The sequence below is a fragment of the Lynx rufus genome, unplaced genomic scaffold (assembly GCF_022079265.1).
Source record: "Lynx rufus isolate CCGP_SWC_20201006 ecotype Redwood Valley unplaced genomic scaffold, mLynRuf1.p SCAF_15, whole genome shotgun sequence".
Classification (NCBI taxonomy): Eukaryota; Metazoa; Chordata; class Mammalia; order Carnivora; family Felidae; genus Lynx; species Lynx rufus.
Genome location: NW_025814829.1, coordinates 33,322,286 through 33,347,234, shown reverse-complemented (window position 1 = coordinate 33,347,234; position 24,949 = coordinate 33,322,286). Strand labels below are relative to the sequence as shown.

The 24,949-nt window shown below is 35.6% G+C and overlaps 1 protein-coding gene across 6 annotated transcripts in view; it reads right to left on the bottom strand.

Annotated features, from left to right (window-relative positions):
* Positions 1 to 24,949, bottom strand: part of RPS6KC1 (ribosomal protein S6 kinase C1) — a 179,752-nt gene that overhangs the window by 83,391 nt on the left and 71,412 nt on the right. For all 6 annotated transcript variants that reach the window (XM_047076832.1, XM_047076833.1, XM_047076834.1 and 3 more), the window contains one exon: positions 5,770 to 5,885. In XM_047076832.1, coding sequence (XP_046932788.1) covers positions 5,770 to 5,885 — 116 coding nt within the window. The remainder of the gene's footprint in view (positions 1 to 5,769; positions 5,886 to 24,949) is intronic.

Here is a 24,949-nt window from a genome sequence, read left to right as displayed (position 1 = left end):
ATTTATTTATACCTTATACCTTCTTACTCACTGATGTCATTGGATCTTTCAGTTTTTCCAAAGAAAGATTTTGGTTCACTGTGGTAATCAAGAGCAAAGATAGAAAACTACAAAATCTTTATAAACTGCACCTTTCAGTGAATAATTACCATGTGTCCACTATGTGCATGATAACTGAAAGAATATAAACCATCGAAAGGCATGATCTCCTAGCTATAAGAAGTTTATTACTTATTTGAAGAGATAAGCCAAACATATGAAAAAATTAAATAATAATAAAACATTTTTTAAAAATACAAGACTATACAGATAAGTCACTAGTATATGATAAACTGTGGTCTCAGAAAGAAGTGGAACTAAAAATTATTTTAAATGCTATGTTGAAATTAGGTTAGGAAAGGATATTATATACAGGATTGGAAGGAAACTGGTCTGGTGGGGGGAAAATGTTCAGATTGTAGAACAAAGGAAAATAAAATTATGCACTTAGGGTCTGTCAGTTTTCACAGGCCTTGAATGCCAGGTCTGGACCATATTCTCCAGAGTCTAGAAAACAAGTTTTTGTATGAGAAACAACCTAATGAAAACAGTGATTTAGTAAGGTTACTTCTGCAAAGATGGGAATGGTGAAATTGTAATGGGGAAAGACCAAAGGCAAAGTGATCATTAAAGGTCTCTTTCCACTTTAACCATCTATAAAAGTTTAAGATCAGAGAAATGAACAAAGAAAGATCATGAAATAAAATCATCAATAAGAAATCCTGTATTCCTTATACGCAGCGCTTAAATTGGGTAGAATCCCTATAGATCTATTCCTTTTTTCAGATGGCAAAAGGAAACATAAATCCACAGAATTTTAAGAACAGAAAGAGACAGAGATCAAGTCCAATGTTCTCTCTCTCTTTTTTTTTTTTTCAGATGAGAAAACTGAGAAGCGGCAAGGTTAAGCAATTTGTCTAAGATGACAAAACTAGATGATAGATAAGAAGGGATTACATCTTACTTATTAAATATTATAATATTGTTTGGGGAAACTCCAGCCAATGCTAAGGGAATGAGGGATGGGAGAATATAGTGTATTTCTAGGAAACATGGCTGATTTCCTTAATGAGAAAGGTCAAATTTTCACTTACGTATATTAACTACTGTAGCAGAACATGCCTAGAGAAGCAAGGAGCGGGGGCGGGAGAGAGTACATGATGGATCTTATGATAGAAGAATGTACGATGACCCAACAGTCTTCAAAACCAAAGATGGCAAATACATATCACTCAACCGTTCAAGCCCACGGCAGATATCTCTGTTAATCTCACACTCTGTCTCACAAGACAGTGTTCTTGGCAGCCATGACCAGGGGATTGGAGTTAACACACTAGTAAAATCTATTTACTATTTCTGTTCTACATTCTCTAAATGGCTAAGTGACGCTTACCCTTACTTTGGTTGGTTTCTTTAAAGTTGTCGTTTACCCTGCCCACAGTCTTCTTCACTTGGTATTATTCCCTTTTCTTGATGACATCTACCTCTGTTCTTACCGAGCTGTTAGTGCAGTACTTAAACTTCAACGTGTCTATGCATCACCTGAGGACCTTGTTAAAATGGAGATTCTGATTCGGTCAGCCTGAGAGAGGCTACGATTCTGCATTTCCAACAAGCTAACAGGTGATGCTGATGCTACTGGTCCACCAACCACTTCCAGAATACGGTTAGCTACCTGTCCTTAACCTAAGAAGAATAAGCCACCATTTTGGAGTGGGGGAAGATAAGGGTAAAAGGAAAGCACTTTACAAAAAACATATCGAGAACGCACACTCTAAAACCTGATTGCCAGCTACACTAGTTTCTTAACTTGGTTTCACCCGTAAATTTTTGGCTTTGCCAAGAATTTCACTGGCAACTTATTAACCCTCAAACCCCATGTCCTAGCCTCTCTTCCATCACATTTCAAGGATGTGTCTTCACTGCAGTACTGTTACTGATGTGGAATGGCCCTGACTGCCATCTCTGCTTTGTCTACGTCTCACTAAGGGTGACACGATACTCATTTTAAAATATTTCCCAAGGAAGAAGTGAGAAATACCAATAATACCAGTCAACAAAATGCACAACAGAAAAAATATTTTCAGTATCACAGTAATTGTACTCAAAACTCTACAAATATTCAGGAAAGGCATACATTCTACATATTAATTTTCATTAACACCTTGTTTAACTGTATGGCAAAATATGTATTCATACTTTACAAACTACACAGTATTTTATGTCCTAAATTTAGACCATTTACTACCTTTTTCTAAATTTCCATGATCTTGAGTTATTATTCCTAGAGCTAAAAAGAGCAAAAATGATTTTGCAAGTCTTTTCCAGGAAAATTCCCTCTGAATATTAATTCTTGGGGCACCTGGATGGCTCAGTCAGTTGAGCATCTGACTTCAGCTCAGGTCACGATCTCACAGTTCGTGAGTTCAAGCACCACAACAGGCCCACTGCTGTCAGCGCAGAGCCTGCTTCGGATCCTATGTCCCCCTCTCTCTGGCCCTCCCCAGCTTGCACTCTCTCTCAAAAAAAAAATAAAAATTTTAAAAATATATTAATTCTTAAATCATTCAAAGTCCTCTCCAATTAAAAAAAAAGGAAAAGATAAAGGACTCTGTCTCTGTCAGTCAAGACTTTTACTTTAAACAAAATTCATTTCCTTTTTTTCTGAAACCTGCCCCTTAAGTTTTCCTATAAGGAAGTAATGAAGAAAACCAAGAGTCAAAGAGGGCTCCTTTCTGCCCTTTTTCAAAAAGGATATTACCATGTATGACTGGAAAATTAAGAACTTTTATTTTTACCACAAAAGAGTCTCATAAATAAATTCAATAAAGCAAAAGCTGAAATCACCACAGAAAACTCGGGTGGAGTGAGTCATGACCTGGACTTCACCAAAGGGGAACACAAGAATCAACAAAAAATATTTTAAACCAGAAAGGATCCCTTTATTTTCCTAATCAATCAGACTAGAAAGAAGTGTTGGCACATGCATTCAAGATGGAAATTATATCTGCTTTTGCACAGAATTTAAGAGCTAATGGGCCTCAAAAATAATTTATACCAATCCTCTGAATGCGTTGGTTGAAACTGAGGCCCAGAGATGGTTAAAGAAGAAAATAATGAATTCACCACACTAATCAAGAAACTCTAGAAGACATTTAAGTTAAATAATAGATAAGAAAATAATCGAGCTTGTCCCTGACGTAAATAAGGGCCAGGTTTGAGAGCATAAAATACAGAAGTGAAATAAAAAGCATATACTAACCATAAAAGAGAAACATCTTGTTCTAGCTAGAAAAACTGTCCTGTAGCCTCCTTGCCTAAGAATTGAAAAAAGTCCTGGCATACCAAATTTGATTCACTAGTTAGTCCTTTTTACCCTTTCTGATACAAGTTCCCATTATTCTACATGGCTCTTATCATTCTAGCATTTCCTCAATGAGGTACGTATTTTGGGTACACAGGGTTTGCAAAAGCAGAAACTGTCATCTTTTATATAACTCCAAACTATATCTAGTTTGATACTGTATACACACAGAGTCTTAATAGATGCTTAGTGAATTAATATATAATCTAATACAACCAGTTCTTTTTTATTAGATTTCCTTCGTTTTATTTTCATTAGAAGCTATGCTCGAAAGGAATTTCTGACTGATATACTTCATGGTTCCTTTCTCCAAGTCAAAAGCTACACTTATTTATTTGCCTAATAAATTATTGTTCACAGGGGCACCTGGATGGCTCAGTCAGTTAAGCACCTGACTCTTGATTTTGGCTCAGGTTATGATCTCGCAGCTTGTGAGTGAGAGTCCCATGTTGGGCTCTGTGCTGACAGCACGGAGTCTTCTTGGGATTCTCTCTCTGTCACTCCCCTGCTAGCTCTTTCTCTCTCTCTCTCTCTCTCTCTCTCTCTCTCTCTCTCTCTCTCTCTCAAAAATAAATAAACATTAAAAAAAATATTGTTCACAGAAGTGATTATGGGAAACTGTAATAAGGGCTGCATAAGTAGGGAGTTCAAAGGAGTAAGTATAGGTAGAATATTCAAGTTTAACATTAATGGAAAGAATAGAATACTAGTAATTTTCTAAAACTTTTAGAATATTTACATACAAGATGAATTAGTAAAACAAGTAAGTTCATAGAGGCCCATCCTATTTAATACTTTTATATGGAAGTGAGAATGTACACATCAGGATTGCACATAGGGAGGGTTGCCAACCCCACAGAAAATAAGAATTGAATTCAAAGTAGTCTTTAGATAAATACTGCATTTTAAAAAGATAAAATAATAAGGAGTTAAAAATAATAATACAGTTAAAACAATAATGATAGAAAATAGGGAAAGATTGGCAAACACAGAATAATTAACAATCTGAAAATGAAACAGCAGATATCTTATTTAAAACATATTCATTATATAAAAACAAGTAACAAAAGTATATTACTTCCAAGCTGGAATATAATTTTTTTGTTCTAAAAGTAATGATCAAACACTTCACACTGAAAATTCGCATTAATAAGTATAGTTTTGATAACTGCATTTTTTAAAAGACCATATGCAGAATGAAAAGGACTCAGAAAATCAGCAACAAAAAGTTTAATGGTCCAATGAATCAAGATGAAGTACTGGGCTATTTTTAAACTAGAAAACTGACACATGTTAGAACTGTCAAAAAGTACATAAGCATTAAAAATTCCAAAAAAAAACATACAAAGCAGTATATTAAGGAAGATGAAAAATAGGGCTAAAACTTATTAAGCTACTCTAATAAACTTGGTTTATAGGCTGGTCTTTTTATGAGGTAATCACTTGAACTGCAGGATTTGTGTGTGTGTGTGTGTGTGTGTGTGTGTGTGTATGTGTGTGTGCGCGGGCACGCATGTGTGTGCACATATGTGCTTGTATATATGAGTGATTTTTTTTTTTAACTCATTTAAACCTGACAATAACCCAGAAAGGAGTAACTATTATCCTCATTATTCAGATGTAGAAACTGAAGGTAAGAGCTGGAGAGTTCAGTGTCTTGCCCAATCCTCCATTGGTTTCAAGGGACAGAGTTGGGATATGAACAAGCCCACCTGCATCTTAGGTCAATTTAGAAAATAAGCACTTTCTTCCATCTCTAGAAGATATGATTTTTAAATTGTATCCAAAAAAAACCTTAGTTAATATAAAGAAAAAAACCAGAAAAGTTATATATTTGCCAAGTCCAAATGACATAAAAACAATAATAATAAACTACAACGTTTCCAATGTTTTAAGCATTCACCTGCTTTCTAGACAAGACTAAGGATAGTCCCAAATAACATAAATATCCCTGTTAGAATTATGCCTTTATAATTCTAGGTCACCTATAGCAGCTACCTGTAAGACTTATGCTTTCATAATAAGTTTTAGCGTGAATCAATAAAACTGTACAGGAATCACACAAAAACCATTATTTAACCCTACAAATTTCAAATAAAATTCAGTACAAATTACTGTCATTTTACACATGGAGTTTTAGGGGTAGAGGAAGGAACAAAGGGCTGAGAAAGAGGAGAAAGCAAGTCCCATGTTATTCCACTTTTGGTGATCCGCTTTAATGCTTTTCCTCCCACCAATAACTTGTTAAAATATTATTGATAAAATTCCAAAGACCAAAATTCTCAAGCATTCTAATTATAAATAAAGCCAAGAGACAAGTCAGCAAAAAGAGCTAAAGAAAATACAAAATGAAACATAAGACCTACCTGAGAGACATCATCAAGTTGAGGTTTTCCATAAAGGCTAGAGAGACTCTCTGCTCGCATTAGATATTCTGCTGTTCTTCTCTTCACAGCTTCTCGACGGGTAGGGCTTGACTCTCCTAAAAGGAGAAAACAAGGACAGGGCACGCGAAAAATAAACTTTCATTTATCCAACCTGAAAATTAACTTTCTTTGACCCAGTTCACCACTTGTTCACCTTTTTTTTTTATTGGTTATTTATTTTTGATAGAGAAAGAGTGTGAGTGGGGGAGGGGCAGAGAGAGGGGGAGACACAATCCGAAGCAGGCTCCAGGCTCTGAGCTGTCAGCACAGAGCTGGACGTGGGGCTCGAACCCACAAACCGTGAGATCATGACCTGAGCTGAATTTGGACGCTTAACCAACTGAGCCACCCAAGGTCCCCAGCTACTTGTTCTCATTTCTAACTAAAAAGAAGAGAGATTCAAAGTTGGAACAGACATCAAAGTTATTAGTATCAGCAAGGTCTCAATATTACCACTATAAATTTGATTTATCCAAATTCTGAAATTTTCCTATTAAAATATATAGAGAGAACCTGATACCTTCTATAGGAGGAGTTGATATGTAAGAAATGTAGTATAAAAAGCTCTGCATACAGAAGACTAGCCTAGTCCAGGTACTATGCAATTGCCCAACTCAACAAACTGGAACTAAATGCAACAGATGTTTAATAAGAGTCATGACATGGATATGATATGCTGCCCAAGTAGCAAGAAACTGGAGAATAAAATCATTTAGGGTAACTCTGAATTCACTCTGATTTTTGTAAGCTTCATGTTTTTTCATTAACAACAAACTGTCACCCACGTTACAACTGAAAGTAAGAATGTAACTGAAATGTGTATGTTAACTAGCTGGAATTAAAATAAAGACTTTAAAAAAAGAAAAAAAGGAAGAATGTAATTGAAATCCCTGTAATATACAATTATATGAAAATGAACAAGTCATTTACCCTGTCTGGCTCTCAGTTTCTCTAAACAAAGCGTATTCAAAATGGCCTCCAGAATACTCAAGACTTCAAAACACAGGTGGCCCAGCCCATGAAGTTCTGGGCTCTCTCTTCTCCAGAGCAGGACAATCCTATGCTCTTACCCATCTTATATACCTGTAATACATTTCATTTGAAGAAATGATTCCATGACTGAAAGTTAAAACATTTGAAAAACCACTGTAGTATACAATCTCTAAGGCTCCTTTCATAAATAATATTCTATATTTTCACGACTCATTTTTATCTAAGCACTTCATACACAGTACTTTTTTTTATAATTCACCCTATGCATCTTCTGGATGAAGTTAACCAAAAAGCAAGTATCATACAGTGGAAAGCACCCTTGATTACATTCTAGAAACCCTAGTTATCTAAATTCTGGCTCTGCCTCCCTAGTCATGTGACCAATGATACATCATACTTCAACTCTCTGACCCTCTTCCTCATTCTCTAAAATGGAAACATATACTTCAAATGACTGCAGAGATTAAAGGAGACGATATACATAAAAGATACTACAACAAAGACAGCTGTATATAGGAAGCACTAAATTGTAAAGGTTTTTGATCTTGGTTTTTCTCTAAACCAAGTCCTACAAAATAATGTTTCTGTTTGGCTGAAGTGAACTGAACTGAATTACAGTAAAGCAGGCATTCTTCCCCAAAAGATGACGACTAGAAAAACCTTATTTCTGCCTGGAATAGCATCTTCTATTTCTTCTGAGAAATGCTCCCTTCTCGCCTTTGTAGCCCTTCACCTTCAGCCACCACTACCATCACTTAACAGGGTGGTCTGAATGAAAACTGCTAGTGTGCTTCAGATCTCAGTCCTTCTGTCCCTTATTACTACATAGTCAAGGGTGAGCCCTCTGTCACAAGCTGAGCCAGTCACAAAATCCCACCCTCTTGGCCACAGGTGGAGAAGGGAGGAATTGGCCCAACACAAACTGGGCCAATCAGTCCCTCTTTGCTATTGACGCTGGAAATAAGAGGACTGGGAACTGCCAACAGCCACAGTCTCTGCCAATGCGCTAAGAGCCAATCAGAAAGAAGGAATTTAACAGAGGGAAGCAGTTATGAGAGACAAAAAAAGGAATCCTGGTGCGACTGGGGTCCCAGATTTCAGCCAAACCTACATTCCTGCCATTCTTTGCCTACTAGAGTTCAAATGTGGATTTTCTCGCATGCAAACTGAAGAATCCAGACTGAATAGAGCCCTCAAAGGAAACCGGCAACAGAGCTGGGGGTGCAGTTTTGCTTAAAAACCTTCCTTTCACAGCTTTTACATGACTGTTCCATCTCTTCTCTCCTTTATGAATACTTCAAAACTGTAACTAGTCTTGGGGGCTGGGGGGTGGGGGGGAATCTCTATTGCTTTTTAACCATGGAACAGTCTACATTTATTAACTCTCCAACACCTCAAACTTCAATTAAGATTAAAATTTTTAAATTTCAATATGATCCCTCTCTGTCCTTAAAATGTATTTAATTTCTAAACTCAAGCTTTTATTTTTATATAATCTATCTGTGAAAGCTACCTAAGCAATTGAAATATGTTGTGAAGGTAAAATGTGCCACAGAAATGAGAAACATTTACTATTTCTACACATTACTCATCCTTTAGTTTTGAGTTTACCTTTCATGGACTTAGTCTAACGGCTGCTCCCATTATCATTAGAGTTTCTCATATCAGGTTATACCTTTTCATGCCCTAATTTAGATCCCTCATTTAAAATTTCTTATTCATCGTAGGCTAAGGTGTAACGGAAACTATGGCAATTTATTTAATGCAGTGTGCTTACAAGCGTTAATACAACCTCAAAATTTGTTTTCGTTCCAAAAAATCAATTCGTTTCCCAAAATAATTTGAAATTCAAAAATGCCAAGGCTGTGGAGCACCTAATGCAAGCTGGAGTTAAAACCATATTTTGTAATCAAATCATTGTTTTTTAAACTTTTGGTGCCTCTGCTGCTTTCTAGGCAGTCTCCATAGTAACAGAGAAACAAAACCGGAAGCCAGCAGTTGAAATGGACTCCTGCTGCTGATAGTGGTTCCGCTTCCATGGAAACAACAATGGAGTGATGGAATACTGGAAGGCTTTTTAAATGTAACCTTAAATATACATACTATGCCTCCTTCCTTACCAGCCCCTTAAAACTAGGTCACAAGCACTGCTGCTCAACAGCGGCAGCCAAGGATGAAAATCACCTCTTGCGCATTTTTACTGCTGGACACTTACTGAGGTTTGTGAGTACGAGGAAGAAAAGATTAATCTATAGATTTCTGGAATAATTTTAACTGATCAAAGTATTGATAAGTATGACTTGAAACAGATTTTAACTGATTAAAAATTTTAAGTAGACCCTAACCCTAATTTCTTAATCTTCCTGTTAAGACACAAACACAGCCCATAATGATTATGTTTCCAGGAAAACCAAGTTATCTGAAATTCAACTTTTAATCCCATTATAGGTCATGCAGCTATTACCTCTTCAGTATTATATCCAGGTAGACACTTACTAAATGCATTTCTTTTTTTTTTTTTTTTTTTTTTTTTTTAGAGAAACAGTGCATGCGTGCACGTAGAGGAGGAGCAGAGAGTGAGGGAGGGAGAGAATCTTAAGCAGGCTCCACACTCAGCACAGAGCCCAATGATGCAGGACTCCATCTCACGACTCTGAGATCATGACCTGAGCCGAGATCATGACCTGAGCCGAAATCAAGAGGGAGACAGATGCTTAACTGATTGAGCCACCCAGCAAATGCTTTTAAAAATGGATACATATTTTACATTCTGCTTAAGGATAAACCAGTACCTTCAATAAGTTTCTCTACATTTCTATTAATTTCAGATACAGTAAGAATTTCCACTGGGCTCTGGCATCGAAAAGCGAAAACCTACTCCCCTTATTTACTACCTTTATGTCAAAAAGTCCCACTGTGCCAAAAACATGTGTTACGTATACTGTGTCAACCTGGACTTCTTCACCTTACCAATTTCTGATCAGGAGAGAGGATGGGGATAGGGTGATTATAGAGTCTGATCTGTGAAAGAATCGGGTGTAACTGAATAGAAATGAGGAGAAAGTCCAAAGTTGTTCTTGAAATTTTTAGAAACGCTGGACTGCCTGGCCTGCATTTCTCAGAGCACCAACTCTGACTTGCTACTAAGTTTTATAGAAGGCACAGTCTATACATAACGGAATCACAAAATTCTAATTTATTCAAGAAGCCATCACTACTTGGCATTCCTTTCATTACATCGAATTCTATTTACAAGAGATATGTTACCTTCCTGACACAGCTAAGAAATTAAGGCTCAGGGATGTGGAATGTCTTTCTGAGTTAAAAAGTTAATATGAGAGACTAAAACTGAAACCAGGTCTTATGATACCACACTTCAGGTGACTGAATTTGAAGTGGATTGTGCTACTTTACTGAGTAGAACAAGAAAAATACAGAGCACGGGACAAGTACCAGTGAGTATGGGAACAAAGAGGACGAGAAAATAAGCATGAGGAGTTGAGACAGGAGCCTATCAGACAACACAGCAGAGGAGAATCAGACAGAAAGAGACTGGAAATGACAGACAAGGACACACGAAAATTAGAGCTACAAAGAGGTATACATTTCACACAGTGTGCAAGAGAATGGGCCTTTCTGAGAAAAAGCGGTCTCTCAAAACATCCTTGTTACCCAAGGATTTCTTTGGAAAACACAGGTCTTTTCTCCTTTACCCATTAAAAAAAATAATAATAATAATAAAATAAAATAAAAAGACATTATTATTCACAGCACTAGTGAAAATCAGCTTCACAAACCAGAATAAAAAGTAGTTCTTCCAAGTCTGTTATTCTACCCTTAGTCACCAAAAAGAATATAGCTAATGCCTCACTGGTTCAACAAAAGAAAATCAATGCTGAAGGAAAAACTGGCCATGTTAGACTATTTGGAAGACAGTATGCCTACATCTGTATTTCACGGAAAATCTTAAGGGATTTTTAAGACTATTTGAACTATACTTGATTTTTGCCACACACACAGACTTTAATCCTCACATAAGACCCTACTTTAGGCACATCTTATATTCTTATCTCTGTTTCTCTACTCCAACAAACACTCTCCAGTAACTCCTACGCCACTATATTCTTGGTCAAACATGCCTGATTTTTACTCAGATTTATTACATTAGAAAGAACATTCAAATCATCCTGGCTTTAAGGGAATGAGTTTTTGTTTATTGGTGCTTCCCTTTTTTTTTCTTTTACTTTTTTCTTTTTTTTAATGTAACAACTTTAGTAGCAAAAAGAATACGATGGCCTTGGTGGTTATAGTTGCTTTTTTTTTTTTTTAGTGCTGATTTATTATAGTTAATGGGTTTTTTTGTTCTTCTCAGGTATAGCCTACCATTTCTGACTTATGCTAAGTGTTCTGACAACAAAAGGCAACCTTGAGAAACACAGTAATTTATGGTTCTACGTGTCTACCACAACTGGGGCCATCAGCCTTTCCACATATAACAAAACCGGGTCAGTCACGGAATCTGCTTCCCATTTGCATTCAACCAACTCCATATTAATGTCTTTTCAAAACCAAGTGTTATGTGACCCCAAAAGTCCAAAGAGTCACCAAAGAATAGTAAAAGCAAAAGTCATAATAATATTCATGTCCAGGCTTTGCCTCAATTAGGACTCCTTTCAGTGTTGCTTAGTAGTTTTTCTATCAGTTAATACTGAATGAAAACTAACACATCATTAGATCATAGAGTGTTAAATGCCTACAGAGACAGTGTTCTACATTCAACTATTTCCTTCCTGTTCCCTAATCCATTTTTTGTTTTGCATTTTAAAGGGGAGTGCCCAAAAAACTAGTCAATCCCCTCAAAACAACATCACCTGGCCAGTCTCTTTATGACAATAAACTCTTGTCTAGATAGACAGATAGACAGACAGATAGTCAATCCCTAAGTGTCCCTTATGCTGTTATCCATGGCTTCTAAAAGATTAAGATAAAAAATTTAAAAAGAGCTTGAGATACCCTGAAGGAAAAGGAATGAAGAATTAAAACTTAGGAGCTAAAGTTTTGCCTTCTGAGATGGAATAAAAATAAGGGGAAATATGGAAATGAAACTCCACATAGACTAAGAATTGTTTATCTACTATACTAGTAAATACGAAAGTCCCCCAAGCCCCACAAAGGCTTTTGCTCATTTCTTTCACCGGCTCTAAGTGAGACATCTTAAGAAGTGATAAATCCATGGAGGACTCCAAAAAACTGTTTTCTTGATATCATGACGTTGGATCACATATTTTCCTTTAAGATGATGTAAAGCAACCAGCAGAATTGCTGATTATAAGCAGTTAATTCTTCTGAATCCTAGAAGTTTCACAGACTCCTTAAATGCATCCCCACCTTAAAAAATTAAACTACTAGTGTATATCAGAATTAGACAGACTCCATTCCATTTCCAGATTTATTTAACATGAAGATATTTATCTCCACATTTAAACAATTCAGACTGTGCCAAGCGACACTCCCACAGCGTATCACATTTGAAGCCCATTTCAGGATAACAAAGAAACTCCTCCCCAACAAGTAAGAACATACATATTCCTGTCCCTCCTATCCTCTTCAGAAGGCAAAATGCCTACCAGTTACTGAGCATCTATGATGTTCCAGACACAGTTATCTCAACGTTTACAGTCATTTCAATGTTATCACAGAACATCACATATAGAAGACCCTCAATAATATTTTGTCAAATAAATGAATGGGAAAGCAAATGAATGAAGCAAATGAATGAAATTAAGAATTTGCACCAATACTACCTGGTCTGATAACAATGCCTTCATGCCTAGAGATATTCTAATTACCTCTTTCTATAACTGAATGCCTTTCTCTAACTTAACTAGTTACAGTATATGTATTTCAGAAAATGTCATCTATAATTATTGTCTTCATCATCTATGCAGGTGAAATCATACAAAAGGAATATGGAGGAACATGGCGTAGAAGTGGCATGATTGGACTAAAAGGACAATCTACTTTAATTTTATGAAAAATTGTCATGACAGCATCATTGAGAGAAACACAAGCACAGATACTCTACATAATTTTAAACCACTATGTAAAACAGAATGAAGTCTATGAACTTTTTATTGTTTGACAATTACAATTTGGGAAAATCTGTTTCTTAACAGTTTATAAAAGTACAAATGCCTGCATAACGACCTGGTTATTTTTCAAATGAAACACACTTTGAGACCACTAATGACAAAACAGTAAGCTCACGAGAAAAAGCAGATTTACATTTTCAAAACTTCCTATAAGAGAATAGATAAACTGAACTTCTGTGTAATTTACATAAGACTCAATATTTAACTATTACGATTAACTAAGCTGTAAGTTCAATAAAACTATGTAACTCAAGTAATCATGAAATAATGATCGACTGTTTCTCAAAGTGCCTAACTGCTAATACTGAAATAAATGAAATAAATGAATAAATGCCAGTAGTTTTTCCACTTAGGATTTTTTAGTTTTGTTCAGATTCATAGATATCTGGGGTGCCTGGGTGGCTCAGTCAGTTAAGCCTCTGACTCTTGATTTCGGTTCAGGTTACGATCTCACAGTTCATGGGTTAGAGCCCTCCACCGGGCCCTGTGCTGACAGTAGGGAGCCTACTTAAGATTCTCTCTCTCCCTCTCTCTCTGACCCTCCCTTGCTTGCGCACGCTCTCTTTCTCTCTCTCTCAAAATAAATAAACTTTAAAAACATTGTTTTTAATTATAAAACATAAAATACTCATAGATATCTATATTTCTTCTGACCAGAATTAGGCCTTTTCCAGTAATCACAGGAATTAAAATCAACCCTCTCATTTTAATGTTTTAAAACTGTGTTGCTAAAGATATAAAAATGTGAGAATACTGATGACCGAGACCATCTAATAAAAAACCCTTCGAGAATCCTCATCTCTCTCTCTGCTTTTGCAATAGAGCAGCTGTGCCTCACACAGATTCACATGAATGAAAATATTTAGACGAGAAACCACCCACTTAGTTTATTTTCCATACGACTTTCCTGTAATTATTTTGTAAACTGTTCACACAACAATACATAAAAACATCTGCAAAAACAGGTAATTAATGTGTCAAGCCAAACTAATGCATTTTTTATGGTGTCCATGCTTCGTCAACTGTAATTATAACTCTTTTTTAAGCAAATGATGATGTGTTTGTTGCAATGTGCAAGTGGTTATTTTAGATGCTCTGTTTACCGTTCATACAATCTGAATATAAAACTCCACAGCTACTTTACCCTATATCGATGTTTTACCTAGCTTTTTGCAGAAGCAGGAGAGTGGTTCTCTTTTCCAAGCTATAATTTCCAGTAAACAGTTTTGTCATTAAAACATAAAACTCTCAACAGGAAAGTTGATACCAAAATACCCAACAATTCAAGAAACATATGACAGAAAATGATTCACCCAGACTTTCTTCCTGCAGTTGTAAACCTATGGGAATGATAGGACTTTATGCCCATCAGCTTGCAGGATACTAAGCCTCCTGTATATGAGAGGTTTGGAAGGTTTGCTATTGCTTTTAATGTATAATATCCATTCCATCTAGACCCACCAGACACATGTATCTGACATGAGACCGACAAATGAAGAACCAAATCCTGCCCAAAGTATATTGTTTTGTATCCATACGCTTTGGTTCTACTAAAGGGAAGGTCATGTTCATTATTATTATTACTACTACTACTACTACTACTACTACTATGTACTAACATCGCATTCCAATCATCATCCTCAGACAACCATTCCTTAAGGCCCAAGGTTTCTATTCTATAAAGTTCTGTTTCCAGAACCAATAAAATCTAAAATGAAGGAAGAAGCACAACCCTTTAATATTTTGGTAAGGTCCTTTTTCTTTTTAAAAAAGGCAATTTTTAGGGGTACCTGGTGGCTCAGTTGGTTGAGCGTCCGACTTCAGCTCAGGTCATGATCTCACGGTCCACGAGTTTGAGCCCCACATCAGGCTCTGTGCTGACAGCTCAGAGCCTGGAGCCTGCTTCAGATTCTGTGTCTCCCTCTCTTTCTGCCCCTCCCTCCACTCACACTCTCTCCCTCTTAAAAACAAATAAACATTTTCAAAAAATTTTAAAAAAGCAATTTTGAAAACATCTATGATGATTACCTACAGTACAGAAAAACCCTCATAATAAAGAACTCTTAGAAAACAAAGGCTTATTTATTTTCACAACCAAATTTTTTAGAAGCAGTGCAGATTTCACCCTTCCAGGTCCAAGCTTATGTAACTATTTTGATATAAATATTTCTAAACTGAACTACTCCATTCTTCCCTTGAATATTAGCTACTGTGATATGCTAAAAGTGCCTATCTATCCTCACCTTGTTCCCAATAAGAACATGAGGAAAGTATTACAGAAAATCAAATAATAGTTTCCCAGCTGCCAAGCTTTAGTTTCAGGCCAAACCTTTATTGTGGAGAATTGGGGTTGGGTCTGATCAAAACAGAACACAGCTCCAGTTCCAAGGATGGTGGAAGAGGAAAGACATGACTAAGACAAGGTAAGGGAATAGGACAGAAACTTATTTATTAAAGCCAGAAATCAAACTCAGGGTCAGATGAGCAATAAGTCTCAATACTGAGTTCCACTATTTATAATGATTGCTACAAATATAAAATGTAATAATAAACATAATTAATGCCATTTCATAAGGCTGAATTCTAAACATTGTCAAACCTTTGGGACAAATAGACGGATATTGGTGCAGAATATTGATATACCAGACAAGAGGCATTTAAACCTATTTGGTATTTTCAAAAGCTACCTTAATGCATACTGGCTGTTTACTACACATACTTTAGGATTCAACTTATTTATCACCTCCTGCAGAAGCCTTCCCTATAAGCCTTCTCCTTCTCCCTGGTCAAGTGCCCATTTATACTGATCTATAGAATCATTCTCATTCAAAAATATTTATAGACAATTTCCTAGGTAACTGGCACTATGCTAGGAAATACACTGAATGATAAAATGCCTTGCCTTCAAGGATATTACAAGTAAATAAAGAGATATTCATTCAGTAAATAACCACACAAATAATTATTTCATTATAAATATGATAAGTACTTGAAGCAAAACAGTGTGCAATGACAACAAAGTTCAGGAAATCTCTTCTGGTATGAACAGAGGTGAAAAAACGTTCACTTGAGGAAATATCATTGAAACTGAGACCTGATGAAGAAGGAGGAAATATCAGTTGAAAAAGCAGAGTAAAGCACTCAAACAGAGCACAACTTTTGTGAAAATTTGAACATGGGAAGGGCCACAGTGCCTTCTAGGAAGTAAAAGAAGGTCACTGTGGCTAAAAAAAAAAATAAGTGACTAGGACTGATTCAATATGAGCCTGGAGAGAAAGGCAGAAACCGAATCATTCATAGCCTCATAAACCATAATATCTTTGGGTCTTATCCTCAAAGCAATGAGTTTAATGCAAGAAAGTGACATGATGAAGGTTCATTTTCAAAAGATCAGTTAGACTATTGGTACAAACAGAATGGTTTAGAATCAAGCAAGGATGACAACAAATCATCAAGTATATTTTAACAATAAAAACATAGAAACTGTAACAAAATCAAATAGAAATTCTGAAACATAGAAACTGTAACAAAATCAAATAGAAATTCTGGGATTAAAAAGTACTCAACAGCACACTGAGATGACAGAAAAAAAGAATCAACAAATTTAAAGATAGATGAGTAAACATTATCAGCTATGAATACATTAAATAATAAAAAAGGGAGGGGGGACCAGGCTAAGAAATCTGTAGATACCATCAAGAATACTAAAATATATATAATGTAGTCCAAGAAACAGAAAAAGGAGAGAAAAGGCAGAAAATTTAAGAAATAATATGTGAAAACTTTCCAAATTGATGAACATTGACGTACATATCCAAGAAGACCATCAAATACCAAGAATAAAACAAACGCCAAGAAGGATAAACCCAAAGAGATCCACATCTAAACATATAATAGCCAAACTATCAAAAGCCAAAACAGAAAATCTTAAAAGAAGCAAAAGATAAGCTCATTTCTTCTCCAAACTGGTTTAAAGAATAAGTCCATTTAGACAATATAAGACTACACTATAGGACTTATATAAAAGTGCAACATATATGACAATACTAGCAAAAAGATGTAGGAAGAGATCTATATTGAAGTAAAATTCCTATATATTACTAGAATTAAGGCAATGAAGTAGAATATTTTAAGTTAAAGTACTTATTACTATAATCTTCAGAAAAAACACTATGAAAAATAAAAATTCAAAATGTTATAATCTACCAAAAAAAAAAGAGCGAATAAATGGTACACTAGAAAAAATAATCTACTCACGACACAAGGCGGTAAAAAACAAAAAGGATAGGAGACATAAAAAAACAAACAAACAGAGAGGCGCCCAGGTAGCTCAGTCAGTTAAGCACACGACTTCAGCTCAGGTCACGATCTCACAGCTCATGAGTTCAAGTTCCATGTCAGGCTCTGTGCTGACAGCTCAGAGCCTGGAGCCTGCTTTGGAGTCTGTGTCTCTGTCTCTCTCTCTCTCTCTCTCTCTCTCTGCCCTTCCCCTTCCTGCTCACATTCTGTCGCACTCTCTCAAAAATAAACATTTAAAAATTTTTTAAAAAACAAAGAATTAAAAAATTAATAATAAAATTTAAAAAACCAAATAGCAAAATGGCAAGCATAAGTCTAACCACATTATTAAGTATGTTAAATGTATATGGATTAAAAATGCCAATGAAAAAGCAGAGATTATACGGCTAAATTTTTTTTAAAAAAAGATCCAATTGTATCCTGTTTACAGGAGACGTATTTTGATTCAAAAAAACAAACATATTAAAAGTAAATAACTTGGGGCACATGGGTGGCTCAGTCGGTTAAGCATCAGACTCGATTTCAGCTCAGGTCATGGTCTCACAGATTCGTGAGTTAGAGCCCTGTGTTGGGCTCTGTGCTGGCAGTGTGGAGCCTGCTTGGGATTCTCAATCTCTCCCTCTCTCTCTCTCTCTCTGCCCCTCCCCTGATTGCACTGCCTCCGTCTCTCTCAAAATAAATAAAATTTTTTAAAAAAGAAAAAAGTAAATAGTTTTAGTAATATCCAACAAAACAGATGTTAAGAAAAATGAATGTTACTAGAGACAAAAACACTTTATAATGTTAAAAGTTAGTCAGAAAGATACAACCGTTATAAACATGCATTCATCTAATAAAAGTCCTAAAACAGATGAAGCAAAAACAGAAATAGAAGGAAAATTTCAAGTTGAATAAAAATACAAGCAACATAATCAAAATTTATGAGATGCAGCAAAAGCAGTGCTTAGAAGGACTTTATAGCTTTAAAGACCTATGTTGAAAAGATTGCAAATCAATAACCTAAGCTTTCACCTCTTAAGAGAAATAATTCTAAACAATAAAGAAATACACAAAAAGAAAGCAGGAGAAGCAGAAACTAATGAAATAGAAGATTAAAAAATAGAAGACAAACAAAATTAAAAGTTGGTTCTTTGAAAAGTTCTGATTGACATTTATCTAGACCAAAAAAAAAAAAAACCCAAAACAAAACAAAAACAAAAAGACACCACAATCAAAATAATGAACACATCCATCACTCTCAATTAACATTTTTTTTTAAGTAGGTTCCACGCCCAAGGTGGAACTTGAACTCAGGACCCCAAGATCAAGAGTCACATGTTCTACTGACTCAGCCAGCCAGGCACTCCTCATTTGACAATTTTTTGTTTTGCCTTCATTTTTTAAATACACTTTCATTGGGTACAGAATTCACTTGATAGGCTTTTTTTCTCTATGCATGTTAAAGGTGTTAATCAATAGTTTGCATTGTTTCTAACAAGAAACCTGACATCATTCTCATCTTTGTTCTTCTACATGTCTTTTGTTCTGCCTGCTTTTAATTTTAAGATTTTCTCCTTAATGCTGGTTTAGAGCGATTTGATTAAAATGTGCCCTAATGTAGGTTTTCATGTTTCTTATGCCTGGGGTATGTTGGGTCTCATGGACCTATGGAATATTTTCATCAAATTTGGAAAGCTTCCAGGCATTATTCATTCCAATAATATCCAGTCTCCCTCTTTCCCTCCCTTTTTAGGGGTTCCAATTACATGGAGAAAAGTTGTGCTATAGCTTACTGATGTTATAATAATTTTTGATTGATTTTTTTCATATCCATTTTTGATAGTATCTATTGCTATGTCTTCCAATTCATTAATCCTTTCTTCTGCAATATCTAATCTGACACTAATCTCATTTCTTGTATTTTTTATTTCCCATACTGTAGCATTCACCTCTAGAAGTTCAATTTGGGTCTTTTGCAAATCTTCCATTGCTCTACTTAACTCCATATAATGAACACATTTCCATTAAGTTTTAAAGTCCTCATCCTTCCTTCCCTTCTAATGTGTGTGAATTCTGAGTGGGTTCTGAATGGTTATTTTCCTCACTACAAGTCAAATTTTTCCTGTTTCTTTGAATGAACGGTAAGTTCTTAAAAGATGCCAGACATTGTGTATTTACCTTATTAGGTGGTAGATACTTTCTTATTTCTACAAATATTATTGATTTTTTTCCTCACTACAGGTCAAATTTTTCCTATTTCTTTGAATAAACGGTAAGTTTTTAAAGATGCCAGATATTGTGGATTTACATTATTGTGTGGTAGATACTTTCTTATTCCTACAAATACTGTTAAGCTTTGTTCTGGAATACAGTTATGATTCTTGGAAGCAGTCTGATCCTTTTAGGTCTTGTTTCTAAGATTTGTTAGGGTGGGTCTGGAGCAAACTATTTCACACTAACGGGGTAAGACTCTTGAATATTCTACCCAATGCCCCATGAAACAGATTTTCAAGATGACTTGTTAGGAAAAGACACTATTCCCGGCCCTGTGTGAGCACCCACAATGTTTCCCCTAATTCTTTCAATGGATCTTTCTCTGGCCCTGGGTAGTTTCTCCTGGCCAAGCACTGATCACTACTCTGTTAAGTATTCCAAGGGATACTCTGCAAATCTCTGTAGAGCCATCTCCTCTCTAGATAAAACACTAGACATCAGACAATGACCCAATAAGGCCTTCCTGCTAACTCTGCCTTGGCCTTGCTGGATTCAGCCCCATCTCCTCAACTTAGAGGTTTTGACCCAATTCATCTGCCTTCCTTCTTCCTTAGCTACAACCTAGAAACTCAAGACAGTAAGCTAGGCAATCATCAAAGCTCACCTTATCTGTTTTCTATCTCTCAGAAACCACTGTCCTTCGCTGTCTAATATCCAGTGACTTGAAAACCACCGTTACATATACTTTGTTTGGTTTTTTAGTTGCTTCAATAAGAAGGGTGAATACTGCTTCTGTTACCTACCTTGGCCAGCAGTGGAAGTCCTAATTTGTTTGCTTGTTTTTTTGTTTTGTTTTTATCCCCTTCACCTATTTCACTCATTCCCCCACCCACCTTCCCTCTGGTAACCATCTGTTTGTCCTCTATATTAAAAGTCTGGGTTTTTAGTTTGTCTCCTTTTTTTTTTTTCTTTTTCATTTGTTTCATTTCTTAAATCCCACATATGAGTCAGTGGAAGTCTTAGTTTTAATGTGGCTACTGGAAATTTTTTTAAATTACATATATGTGTCACATTACATTTCTAGTATACAACTTTACATAGTCACTGAAATTACATAATGTTGAAATCACCTAAGAAAGTAGGGTAAGAAGGCTAAGCAAGTTGACAATGAAGTCTCAATAAACTTCTACTTATTTTTTTTTAAGTTTATTTATTTTGAGAGAGCAAGGGGGAATGGGGTAGAAAGAGAGGGAGACATAGGATCCAAAGCAGGCTCTGTGCCGACAGAATACAGCCTGATGTGGGGCTTGAATTCACAAACCATGAGATCATGACCTGAGCCAAAGTCAGACCCTTAACCGACTGAGCTACCAGGCGCCCCTAAACTTCAACATTTAAAGGTCAAGTGGGGAAGAAGGAGCTGGCAAAGTGGACTTAGAAAGTCCTAAGAATTAGAGAACTAACTAAGAAAAGTGTGGTATCATTGGAATAACAGAAGTTTTAGGAAAGCAGAGGTTGGATGAAATAGTCACTGAAGAGTTAACAAAAGAACATTAAGGGTAAGTAACATTATTGAGAGTCCAGTTAAGATTAATAACAATGAATTCATTTTGGTTATCTATCTGTCCAGAGTGTGTGGCTTCTTCTAATAGCACTCAACTAGTTGCTCAGTTGTCTGCCTCTGTAAGCCAGAAACAAGGGAAACATGGATACTTGAAAGCAAATGGATAAATTAATCCAGGGCTGGGGTTTTGCCAGGTATGTATGATAAAAGATCAGAAGTAAGGAAGATTAAGGTATCTACTGTAAGACTTTCTGATAAAAATGGATCATGAAAACTAATAAGATAAATAGAGAAATGGAAGACAGCTGAGAGATACTAAAAAGAAAAATGGAGGAAAGTATAAAGTAATGGCACTTTTTAAATTGTTTATTTACCACTCTCTCCCCTTCGACAACTTATAAGCTGCTTGTCGATTTTAGTGAACATTAACAGTCATCCATTAAAGTTTTGTTGAATGGAACAGAATTGACCTGACTTTCTAGATCACACAAGACAAAGTCTACAGTCTATTTCCTATATTACTGGGTCACTTCATTTAAAGGGATTATTACCATGTCACATCTATGCCTCTCCTTACCATTCCTTCTCATTTTGCTTCTTGTTGCCTGGGCAAAACTGAGTCTTTCATTACTAGTTCAAGTCAGGGGATTGCCCCCTTCCCTGCAAACACCAAACCAATTAATAAAAAATTCAATTTGGAGTTCTTTGTTTCCAATTTCTGCTTTTATTTGTCCCAGGTACTCAAAGTCTTTGTTCTTTATTGTCCTACAGTGTACTTTTCTTTTGTAGGGTAATGGGCTATCACTGATCTGGACTCAATCAAGATTACTATTTTATAACATGACTGTACTTGTGTACCTTTTCACAAAAATAGGTATGTTTTCATTAGTCACAGAATAATTTAAAAACATCTAATACAGATGAAAAATCAATTTAATCACAAGTAGCTATGACTATTCTGTAATACAGAATGACTATTCTATAAGGATTGGTTAACTACCAAAAAGAAGACAGAGACTACTATACGATAATGTCCTACAAACAAAAGACAACAGCCATGAAACCCTCAAATAATTTTTGAATGTAGCAAGCATTTCCATTTCAAGGTACTATTTAAAATGATTAAATACGCAGGGTGACTTGGCCATAAAAAAAAGCTTCAACAAATCTCAAAAAAACTGAAGTTATTCAGACAAAGTTCTTTGAACACCATGGAATTAAGCTATAAATCAGTAACAAATAGATAACTAGGAAAGTCTCAATGCTGGGAAATTAAAGTGTATACTTATGATACACTTAGAAGTATATTACTGAGAAGTAATTCACAGGTGCAGCAGACAGACTAATGGGCCCCTAAAAATGGCCACGACCTAACCCAAGAACCTGTAAATATATTACTGAACTAGGCTAAAAGTGACTTTACAAATGTCATTAAGGTTAAGAATCTTGATGGGGCAATTATCCCGGATTATCAGGATAGGCCTAACCAAATCACGTGGGTCCTTAAAATCAGATAACCTTCCCTTGCTGAGGATCAGACTGAGATGTTCCTAGGAAAGAATGGTCAAAGGGATAGAACACTGCTGATTTAGAAGATGGAGGAAGGCATGCAGGCAGCCTCTAGAGGCTGGAAAAGGCAGAGTTAACATATTCTCCCCTAAAGTCTCTGGAAAGGAATACAGTGCTGCCCATACCTTGATTTTAACTCTGTAAGATTCATTTCGGATTTCTAACCTACAAAACCATAAAATAATGTATTATAAATCTGCGGTAATTTGTTACAGCAGCAATAGAAAACCATGGGACCACGAAAAAATCAAAACAAAATAAAAAATATTTTGAACTGATAATAATGAAGATATGACATATCTAAACTATGGAATGTGGCTAAAGCAGTACTTAGTGGGAAACTGATCATCTTAAACATATATAGAAAAAAAGGCCAAAACTCAGAGATGTAGGCTCCTAACTTAAAAAATAAAAGTCAGACCTAAAGTTAAGTAGGAGAGAAATAAATAGAAATCCATAAAATAGAAAACTAACATCCAATAGTATAAATAAATAAATATTCTAACATTAATAAAACTGATAAATCCTTAATGTGACTAAGAAAATATAATAAATCACCAAAATCAGGAAAGATCCAACAGACATTAAAAAGATAAAAAGATACTATAAATAATTCTACAATCAATAAATTTGAAGGTAATGCCAAAAGCAAAGGCAACAAAAAGTAAAAATAAACAAGTGAGACATCAAACTAGGAAGCTTCTGCACAGTAAAGGAAACCATCAACAAAATGAAAAGGCAGCCTACCAAATGGGAGAAAAAATTTGCAAACCATGTATCTGATAAAGGATTAATATCCAAAATACTTAAGGTACTCATCCAACTCAATAACAAAAAAAGAAAGAAAGAAAGAAAGAAAGAAAGAAAGAAAGAAAGAAAGAAAGAAAGAAAGAAAAGAAGATTTAAAAAGATCAGAGAATATAGACAGACATTTTTTCCAAAGACATACAGATGGCCAACAGATAACATGAAAAGGTGCTCCAAATCATTAATCATCAGAAGTATGCAAATCAAAACCACAATGAGAAATCACCTCACACCTGTTAGAATGGCTGTTCTCAAAAAGAGGAGAGATAAGAGGAGTTTGCAAAGATGCAGAGAACAGGAAACCCTTGTGCCCTGTTGGTGGGAATGTAAATTGGTACAGCTACTATGGAAAACAGTACGGAAGTTCCTCAAAAAATTAAAAATAGAACTACCGTATGTTCCAGCAATTCCACTTTCAGGTATTTATCCAAAGAAAACAGAAACACTAAAAAAGGTATCTGCAACCCCCATGTTCACTGAAGCATTGTTTATAGTGGCAAAAAAACACAAAGTGTCCATCAGTGGATAAATGGATAAAAAACATGTGGTACACACACACACATGCACACACTCACTCACTCACTCACTCACTCACAGGAATATTATTCAGCCATAAAAAAAAGGGAATATTGCCGATTTCGACAACATGGACGAACCCTGAAGGCACTATACTGCATGAAATAAGTTATACAGAGAAAGATAAATACTGTATGATCTCATTTATATGTGCAATTTATATGTGCAAAAAAAACAAAAGCTCATAGCTACAAAGAACAGACTTTTTGTGTGTTAACTAATTTAATATTTTATTATAAGAATTTTTATTATTTCCATTTTGCATGTGAGGAAACAGGCACAGCGATAGTGAATAACTTGCCTATGTTTTCACAGAACTCAGAATCATAATCTTCCTATTTTGATTAGGATTGCATTTAAGACAGTTTGTATTAGATGGGGTGCCTAGGTGACTCAGTCAGTTAAGCGTCTGACTTTGGCTCAGGTCATGATCTCACTGTTTGTGGGTTCAAGCCCCACGTCGGGCTCTGTGCTGATAGCTCAGAGCCTGGAGCCTGCCTCAGATTCTCTCTCTTTCTCTCAAAAATAAGTAAAAACATTAACAATTTTTTTTTTAAAGTTTGTATTAGAAAGGATCAACTTTTTTTTTTTAACCATATCTTCCCACTATGACCAGAGATAATAAAACCTGCCTTATCAGGTTAATGGGAGGATTACCCAAGACAACTCCTGACACAGCCTCATAAGTGCCTTGACTATGATTATAAAGAATTGGCTCTTATTATTGACACTATTATTTCTTCAAATCTTTTTTTTAATTAATTATTCATGGTTTAATATATATCCAAGTTAGTTAGCATATAGTGCAACAATAATTTCAGATGTAGATTCCTTAATGCCCCTTACCCATTTCGCCCATCCCCCCTCTCACAATCCCTCAGGCAACCCTGTTTGTTCTCTATATTTAAGAGTCTCTTATGTTTTGTCCCCCTCCCTGATTTTATATTATTTTTGCTTCCCTTCCCTT